We start from the raw sequence: 10,005 nt of genomic DNA on the forward strand, positions 1-10,005 counted from the left end.
AGGGGGTTACATACGGGGGAAAGAAAAAAGAAAAAAAAATGGGGGAGATTCGAATTCAGAATGGAAACCCTTTGTCTTTAATCAATCATAAAATCTTTATTTAACAAAGTGCGGGGAGAAATGAGGGGATAATTTTACTTTGCTTCTAGTGATGGTTAGGCCATCTCCCTTATGGTTCTTTTAGCTTTTTCATATACACTTACACTAAATAACAAACACTACAATTAAGATACTACAATTTGAGATTCGACAATTAAACAATGGCAATGTTATTTAAAAACAAGTTGGCAAGCCAAAATATACCTCTCCTCGGAAGAGTTTTTAATTTTCAGTGAAGCGTAACTGTATCCGTGGTTCTGCGGTAGAACGCTCACCTGTCGTGCAAGAGGGCTCGGGTTCGAATCCCGGCCGATTAAGAAATTATACAACACCCAATGACAAAAAGAGGGCGCTTTTGGAAAAACCTTTTCCCTGATTCTAAGAAACTGGGTACGCAGTGATTACCCTTTGCCCCGAAAATGCGAACGCTTTCGCAGGCCTGACAGACAGACCCACAGACAGACACGGTGGTTGTATAACCCCTCCTAGGGTACAAAGTCCCCTCGGAGAGGTAAAAAATGGCTACAACGAGGGTACAATGTGAACGAAAGAATATAATACAAACTGTATAAATTCAAGGAGCAGAATGAACTCTCAAACTCGAGGGGGGCTGTTTTAAACCCTTTTCTCGAACAATAGGGGTCAATATTTCGACCCTGGGTACTCTACAAGGGGGGGGGGGGGGGTTATGATAAATTTCTACTTATCACTTGATTCGTGGCTGCTCTTCGAATTACGGGAGTCCGGGTTACGGGAGCTTCCGGATTACGGGGTTCCGAATTACGCAAGACACACGCACACGCGTTTTCTTGAAGGGGCTTGACGGGGGACTTCTTGTTTCGCGGTGACAGTTCCAAACTGTCCGTTCGTCTCGCTTACGGCACGGATGCCCAGATTACGGTAACTAACGAGCCGGATTACGGTAGGGATTTCCGGATGACGACGACGAACTTCTTACAAGCGGGCGTAGGTACTTCGGGTTTCAGTCTAAAACATCTGGTTAGGCGAGGGAATCGGTCTCGGTCATCTGGGTTTCTTCTCTCGGAATGGCTAGATATTGGGTGATCAACAGGTGATTTGAGGGTGTTGAGGGCATTACACTTCTCAGATTCATGGCTGCTCGGACTATGCTATTCCGGTCGGAATGCCCTGGATGTAGGTCATCTAGGTAGTCAGTGATGGTTGTTTCGATCATGAGGGTGGCAACGATTTAATTATTATTTAAGCGTGACTTCATCGCGCATTATTTTCTATTTATTTCGACATGGTCCTTCTCTTGCCAGAGAAACCGAGTTCTCCGGGTAATGAAGGCGGACTTCCTTCCTTCCTGGTACAAGTTGAGTTATCTCCAGAATCAGAATTCTTTCGAGTTCTGGCACAAGCCGAGCTCTGTCCAGTTCTCGCCCAGTTCTCGCAAAAGCAGACTTCTGTCCAGTTCTGTCTCCTTGGGGCTCTGTCTCTTGGTTTTGTTCCGGGGATTTTAGGGCGGAGTTGAGAACAAAAAGCAATTGGTGACCTCCCATTTTATTTGGGTCATTGGTGCACCCACGACTCGTGTCCTGTCATGGGACGTATGACGTTGTCTGACCGCGAAAGGTCCCTTGGGGTTGGTTCTGCGTGATAGCGGGGGTCTCACAAGGAGAGTACCCGAGGTATTTATTGCCGATTTAGTTCAAAGTCGGCCGTAATGTGGATCTATATGAGATATGAAATTTCCCAAAAGGAGACGTTGCACTACCCATTCGATTTGCCATGGCAACCGAAAATGTTTTTGACCACTTACAACCAAAATAAGATTTTTCCCTTATTTTACCCAAAATTTGTTACAAATTTACCCTAAAAATGTTTCAATTTACCCAAACTCGATGATATTTACCTAAATGTGGTCCAAATTACACATTTCGTGATTTTCAAAATTTTTCAAAATTTTCGTAGCTAGGACCAAGAATGTATCTATTTATACTCAGGGAGAATGAATATGTCGAAACTATCGACGGACACTTTGAGGCCCTAACCCCGTCACGCTAAGGGGGGGGGGGGAAAGGAGGCGGTCTTATTTTTTGCGTCCTCGCAGCAGCGTTAATCGCGTCGAAAAACGTAATTTTTAAGAACCAATGAGATTGCAGTATTATTTGATTTTATTAAAGCGGAGGAGCATACCGGGGGCCCCAACGGGTGGAATTGGAGAAACGCCAAAAATAATCTCGACATATTCATTCTCCCTGAGAATAAATAAATACATTCTTGCTAGGACCCTGTGAAACCGAGAAAATCCCATGCTTTTTTAAATGGAGATTTTGTTGTTTTAAGTGATCAAAAACATTTTCGGTTGCTATAGCAAAACGAATGGGTAGTGCAACGTCTCCTTTGGGGAAATTTCATATCTCATATAAGTCTACATTACGCCCGACTTTGAAAAAAATCGGCAATAAAAACCTCGGGTACTCTCCTTGTCAGTGTTTGTGGGGGAGAAAGTGCCAGGAAATCACGAGGTTATTTTTATTTAGTTGTCAAGCGAAAATGTCCAGGCACACTTTTGACCTATTACCTGGCCTTGGAAAACGTGCGCTTTTTGTTGGATCCGGGTAACCTGATAGTGGGCTAGAGGCCCGCTAACATGACGAGGGTTCCATGGGATCGCTGTGAGCTGAGGGAATATTACTGGTTTAGTTCGACAAATTTCTGAGAAAAACGTGGGTGGGTACGGCTCGGAAAGTATTGTACCACGGTAATAAAACGAGGAAAAAGACACCAATTATCTCCATATGTCAAGGGCTCTTAATTTTAACATTGCTGAAGGCAGGGATTTAGTTTATAATTTATATTAATTACCCTGTTTAATTAAATATTTTAATATTATATTTTATAGTTGGGGTTCATTAAGTTCTATAAGATTTATAAACTATATTTAATTCGTATTTAGCGTTCAAAAGTTATTTAAGTTTTTAGTTTATCATTAAATTTAATTTATATTTAATACTGTGATTAGTTTCATTAAATAGAGCTCGGAATTCTAAGAAATTTGACATATGGGGCTTTATGAATACTTAACAATTACTATAGATGGCCGAGAGTGGGGGGAATAATGTAATAACAAAAGTAAATAAAGCACAAAAAATAAAAAAAAATAAGGATACGGGGGAAAATTAATCTGAAGGGTTACAGTCCATTATAAGGGACCAAATTGTCTTTGGGGTGCGCAATAATAAAGTTTGTTACAAACCCATGTCTTTTTTCTTATTTTTGACATAGAAAATTTAAAAATAAATACCTTTAAAATAAATTTCTAAATGATAAATTACAATTTACCTGAACCAATTAACTTTATTTTCGTTTTGTTTACAAATTACAACCTAAATATTCAAAAGCTCTCAACTAGCCTGTTTGACCTATTGCGTAATACCCCTAACCTTAAAGAAACCTGTAAACTTCTCCATCTAGCGCCGAAACCCCGAACTATAAAATATATATTCGAAAAAGTGCCGCGAAATGGCTGTTGCCTGGCAACCATTGGGTCCGAAAATTTAAATTCCCCAATCCATATGGGCGTTTTGAGACTCAGTCTGTCTCGGAAACTGACCATAGTTTAGAATGTTCTGGAAGCTGACCACCATTCGATAGTTAAAATTTCATCTGGCCTAAATCTCATTACTATTGGTTTTAAAAATTATTCTGTCACTAATAGAAAGGCTAATTGGCTAGTATCGTGGCAGATGAGTTTAACGTAACCCCCAAGCCGCGATACCAGCTTCCAGAACATATCCCAAGGGATATAAAAGGAGCGACCATCTCTGGCACGAGGGAGTGTCTTGAATCCTGTTACAGTACTCATCGATGGACTTTTCCCCTGGCAGCTCTGGTAAATATGAACTATTTCATTTAAAACCCTTGGTAACTTTAGGTAAATGGTCCCGTTAGTATTATGAATAAAATTAGTACTTCGTAACGTAAATGTAAACCTTAAACTGAGCCCTAATCCCCTTAGTTTTTCCCGTATTAAGAGAGTCATTGAACTAAGATTTAAACTCTGCGCGAAGGCAACTAATAGTCGAGAGAGGGCTAGGAAGAATTGCCAAACGAGAGAAAGAGAGTAGATAAAAAATTCAAAAAGAGAAATCCAAAGGTTGTACCCATATTTGATTTAGGAATAATATTAAGACTGCCATAACCCTTAAAAATTCGTTAAATATAAAAATTAAATTTCATTACTATCTGCCGGAGGCTCTGCCCAAATAAAAATAACAAAATTTCTAAATTGTAACTACCCGTCTAGATACTTCCATTTTCATCACTTATAATAAATAAATAAATAATAAATAATTTTTTTTTGAAAACTTCCACCGTAGACTATTTGATATTTTATATTTAAGCTTACGACTAGCCCTAAATGATCACCTTTGACGCCCTCTATCGGTTACGCGGTTCCCTTAGAGGAGAAAACCCTCTTTTCAGTGTCACTTTCATTTTCTTTGTGACAATCGGCCCGCTCACTTTCATCATCCTCTGCTTGATTTTAACTAAGGTAAACTTTAAGTTAGAATTTAAATTCAACTAAGTAAACCAAATTCGAAACACATTTTTTTTATTTTTTGAGATTGATTTGTAACCCCTACAACGAACCTACTTAATCTAAATTTTTATTCTACGACGGAGAGGTGCAATACATCAAAGACCTTTTGCGTCTCTTCGAATTTTATATTTCCGCGGGAAAATCTACTCTTTTAAATCGAAGAAGCCAAAAATAAAGATTTACGAGCCAAAAAATCTATCAAACTTATAAAAAGTCAGACAAAAAAAAGGGAGTCGTAGTAAGTTCGCAAACAGCTATTCGCGGAAGTGGATCTGACCTACCAATGGGCGATGGCTCTCTGTCCGGCTTCTGAAAATTTAACGAAGCAATTAAAAACTTGGTCTGACAATGTATCAACATCAGCGCATGTACAAGTAGATGCTTTAAATAGAGTCCATTTCTCGAAAACCTAAAGGAAAGGGGTCCTTGATAAAGGGAAACAGAACCAAACTTCCAAACCTACAAAGCAAAAACGCTCCAAACCGGAAGATAAAAAACAATGGATGGAAAAATGTTTTCGTTGTTTGGGTAAACATGAAAAATTAAAATGTCCGGCGTATAAAGATGAATGTCACAAATGTCACGGTAAAGGACATTGGGCTAAAGCTTGTAAAACTAAACCTACAGTAGGCGAAATAGAGGCTGGTACGAGTTATTACGATTTCGTCATAGAAGCTATTTCTAACAGAGAAATTACAATTGGGAAAGTTGCCAAAGATTGGGTCGAAGTTGTATCTATTCAAAACAAAAATGTACCTTGTAAAATCGACACAGGAGCCCAAACAAATCTGCTTCCTATAAATATCTATAGCGGGATAAAACCACAGCCAAAGATACACAAAGGAAGAACATGTTTGAGAGCGTATGGAGGGTTTCCAATTAAAAGTTTAGGAACAATACATTTGGATATTGTGTGTGTATCAAGTGTGTAAAAAAGAAGTCAAACGTAATAGTAACAAAAATTGTTTTGCATATTTGGAAATAAAAGTATTATAATGTTGCTGGTTTAAAAACAAAAATTTTAATTTTTCTTTGAAACTTTATTTAACCTCAGTCCGAATTTAATAGCTAAAATTAATATTTAAGACTTTTTAACCCTCTAGGGAAAAATTAATATTCTAATCGACTCGAGACCAAGATGTTTTTAACTATCCGCCTTCGATTTACTTACGAACTACTTTTACATATGGTAATTTAAAGTAGTTATCAAAATTTTGAACACTGCCACCATATTGAATTTAGCACCCCCTAAACAAAAAATACGTAATCTAATCAACTTCAAACCCGATTTTTCGAAATCACCACCCTTATTTTTCTCTAACAACCGCTTTGTAATGTAATCCAAATTTTATTTCGAAAAAGTCGACAAAGGCTGCCATATTGTTTTAAGAATTAATAGCAGTATGATAAAACTGACAATGTTTTAAGTAATTATGTAAAGAGTGGTATAAAGAGTGACATATTTCAAGAGTTTTATACTGAATATTGCCACAACAGTATTCCTATTTTCGTGGGGCAGGGGAGGGGCATGCTCCCTGAATTGTTTACCTAAAAACGTTCATGAATAAATTTGCATTTAGCTTCACAAGAAATGTACTGTTTAATTTCATGTATTGGTGCAATAACTATTTCGATTAAAAATTCAAATAGTAAATTTGACGCGTTTTTGCCCCTTCTGAAAAATCCTGACCTAAACTTTCAGATATTATAAACAATTTTAGAGAACTTATGTTAGAAATCAGCAGAACACGTTGGCCTACTACCAGGGTATATTTTGGAAGGCAAGTAAATTTAAAGGGTGACAGGCAGAATAAAACCTATGCCTTTAAGGATTTTCAACATTGTCAGTAAGGCTTTTTTCTAGGCCTTTAATATATTTTCTGCAGAATGGCAGCATATTCAAAATGGCTAGTACTCGAGGGGTTGGCATTTCGAAAAAAATCCACAAATCCAAAATCCACCAATTTTGCTCCTATAGACTTTGTATGACAAATCCACAATAAAAAATCCTGGATTTTTTAAAAATCCAAAATCCCGTTCACAAAACAGGCAAATGTCCGACCCCTCGCTAGTACTCCATCAAACTCATTTGAATGTCCATATTCATGAGCTATTACAAGTTCTTTTTGAGGAAAAACGTTAATATTAGAATAAAGTAAGGCAAGTGGAAACTATGAAACAGTATAATTCACAAAAAAATTAAAAAAAATGTTTTCCAAACACCGATTAGTTATACAATTAGTCCGTGAGCCAGGTGAAAATTCGACAATAAATTTTCTGACCAAACGAAAATATATTTTCTGTATACTAGATTTTTTCGCTTTTTATTCTCACTAGATGGCGTTAGTGTCTACATGAAATATTTTTTTTCGTCGCCATTACAGATCTGCAAGTTTCCCGCGAGCTATTATGTTTTTCAATGATAGGTCTTGTTGTTAGAGATGAAATTTTTTCGATTGTGAATCTATATTAATATTAATGTGGTTTTTATAAAATGGCATACCAAAATTCTTCGGGTAAATACTGTGCAGTGTATAATTGTTCAAACAGTAATAAAAAATTACATAAATGGAAAAATTCCCTACGTGAAGAACGTAAGCCTTGGCTTCATTCTGACTGCCCATGTTTGATTCCCTATTCGTTTCATTCATTACCAAAAGAGGATAATTTAAAACAGGCTTGGACTAAAGCTATTAACAGAAAGAATTTTGAACCATCTAAATTTACATATGTAAGTAACAATAAATAACTTTCATAAAGGATTTAAACTTATTGAAGTCTTATATTTAATTAGGTGTGTTCTCTTCATTTTGAAGAAGAACAAATTAATAATCGAAATAAAATACCAACTAAACACCTTGGATATCAATCTGTAGGATCTATTCCTAAACCAAGACGAGTTTTAAAGAGAACTATAGTGACTGATAGCTTAACAAAAAGCAAGAAACAAAATATTGAAGTTTCCGATCATTCAGATAATAGTAACGCTCTTCTGAACATCACGAATGATAATGAATCTGCTTTTGAAGAGCAAACAGTTATGAGTAAAAACTGGGATGAGAAAGAAAGAAATGCTGGCTCTATAGTAAGAAAAGATTTTTCATGTTCGGTGAAACCCGAAACGAAAGAATCAGCCACGCAATATGTGCTACATGTTGACCATTCATATTGTAAACCTCTACTTGATTCATGTTCAGTTGGAACTCAAACAGACTTTCCATCTTTTTCCAGTGGAAACTTAAACAACGCTGACTGTCGTTTTTTCACTGGCTTAAATTGAGAGTTATTTTTGCGATTAGTTACATTGATGAGTGGATGCGATGTTCCTTTCAAACTTCCACTTCCTGACCAAATATTACTAGTACTTATGCGACTCAGGCTTGGATCATTATTTGGAGATTTAGGGCGACGATTTGGTATTTCAACAAGCCTTGCTAGCAACATATTTAATACATGGATCAGAAAAATGTCAGTTGCATTAAAACCCCTGGTAGTTTGGTTACCAAGAGAGACTATTCAAACAAACATGCCAACTGCATTTAAAGAAAAGTATCCTAACACGACTGCCATTTTAGACTGCACAGAAATATTCATTGATCGACCTAGATCTCATCTGACAAAAGCGTTAACTTATAGTAATTATAAAAAGAAAAATACTGCAAAATTTTTAACAGCAATATCACCAAATGGTCTTATTATGTTTGTATCAGACGGATACGGTGGACGTGCTAGTGACAAATTTATTACCAATGATTGTGGAATATTAGATTTCATTTTACCAGGTGACGAATTAATGTGTGATCGTGGTTTTTTAATTGAAGAAGAATTGAGTGAACGTTATGCCAGATTAAATATACCAGCTTTCACTAAGGGGAAAAAACAGCTACCAGCTGAAGACGTTCACAGATCTAGAAAAATTGCTTCAGTTAGAATTCACGTTGAGCGTGTCATTGGCAGGTGGAAAACTTTCAGAATTTTTAAGCAGATATTACCAGTAACTACTTTAAAAGTTTTAGATGATATTGCTATTACTTGTGCTGCACTTTGTAATTTACAGTCACCAATAATATCTCATTAAATGTAAATTTTTATTTGACAATTAGCATTCATAACCAAGAAAAATGTTTCACATTTACTTTGTATTTTAATTCTTTTCTATTTTGAACATTTTTTTTACATTGTTTGCATTCATTTTGAATAAAACATGTAATTTATTCAGAACAAAATTTTTCATTTTCTTTTAATACTAGATTTTTATGGCTGTACATTTCTTCAATGTAACGCAACATTGTGGTGAAATAGAATTGTTTTAGTAACTTCAGCTTCTTTGAAAAATAGCTAGGATCAAATGTAATTTCTAAAATTACAGGATCTTCTTCACTGTAAATGAATAGGAAGCAGTAGTGTCGTTTCGTACAAAACATCGCAATTTGTATATGCAAATAATACCCACTACTTTCTTTTAAGAACAATTCGGTTTCGCCTTTCTTATCAATTTTTTCTCTTACATCATATTTCCCGCTTTTAATTAATTTTCTTGCATTACTGCATCAGGACTAGCCGATAACCAAGGTTCCGATTCAGAAATCCAAGTACCAGTTTCAATAACATTATAGCTAGTTATGGCTTTAAACTGCTCACGAGCGACTGGTTCAAGGAGAATTCCTCTTTCCATGGCAGCTGTAGAAAATTTCTTGAAACCCAATTTTGTACGAAGAAAATTTTGAGGATTAGTAGTTTCCCTCTTAGGGATATTATTAGCAGTCGAACCAGTTATTCGTATCATACGACTTTGAGACCATATTGCACTACCCGATTGATCAATTGTATTAGTTGTTAAATGTTCTCTTTAAAATTCTGATAAAACTATTAACTTTTGATAGAACACCCTACAACGTTGACAATTTAATATGACTATATTTTCCTCATCTAAAATAGTTTCACTTTTACAAGTGTGGTTGAGATTTATTTGGGCGCGTTGGTCTACAACTTTTACGGTTTTATTCAGTGTTTGAGAAATTAAAGATGATTTGTCTTGAAGAAGCACTGATAAAGGACTAGATAATAGGTGTTTTTTAAGATTTTCATGGCTTGTAAACATTGGTTTAGATTGCTGAGAACTTGCTAGTCTTACTTGAGTTTGGTCATTAGAATTTGAAATGTCTCTTATTTTTGAAATCTTTACATTCGGAACAGGTAAGTTCTTTGGTGCACAAAAAGGAATATTTTTAATCTTGGTAGGAACTATATTTTTTTGAGTGCCAGAATTTCATTTTGCTAAAACATCCGTACAGCCAGTTTGTGTGAGTCCTTTTAAATGGGCATATTCAACTTTA

At 36.0% G+C, this 10,005-nt stretch overlaps 1 protein-coding gene across 1 annotated transcript; it reads left to right on the forward strand.

Moving 5' to 3' along the window:
* Nucleotides 1-1,363: 1,363 nt before the first annotated feature.
* Nucleotides 1,364-8,747, forward strand: LOC149963158 (uncharacterized). Its single transcript, XM_090164784.1, has 3 exons — nt 1,364-1,429; nt 7,464-7,926; nt 7,969-8,747. Exons 1-3 carry the CDS (start codon nt 1,364-1,366, stop codon nt 8,745-8,747), a joined length of 1,308 nt encoding a protein of 435 aa, XP_090020910.1.
* The last annotated feature ends 1,258 nt before the right edge of the window (nt 8,748-10,005 follow it).

The sequence above is a fragment of the Leiobunum rupestre genome, chromosome 1, assembly GCF_980474605.1.
Source record: "Leiobunum rupestre chromosome 1, qqLeiRupe1.1.hap1, whole genome shotgun sequence".
In the NCBI taxonomy this organism is placed as follows: domain Eukaryota; kingdom Metazoa; phylum Arthropoda; class Arachnida; order Opiliones; family Sclerosomatidae; genus Leiobunum; species Leiobunum rupestre.

Excerpts from the sequence above, each read along its gene's own strand:
- LOC149963158 (XM_090164784.1), top strand. The coding sequence starts at position 1,364 with ATGGTCCTTCTCTTGCCAGAGAAACCGAGTTCTCCGGGTAATGAAGGC. Across the intron at positions 1,430-7,463 it reads GCGGACTTCCTTCCTTCCTG|GTGTGTTCTCTTCATTTTGA; the intron begins GTACAAGTTGAG and ends ATATTTAATTAG. Across the intron at positions 7,927-7,968 it reads CTTAAACAACGCTGACTGTC|TTACATTGATGAGTGGATGC; the intron begins GTTTTTTCACTG and ends TTTTGCGATTAG.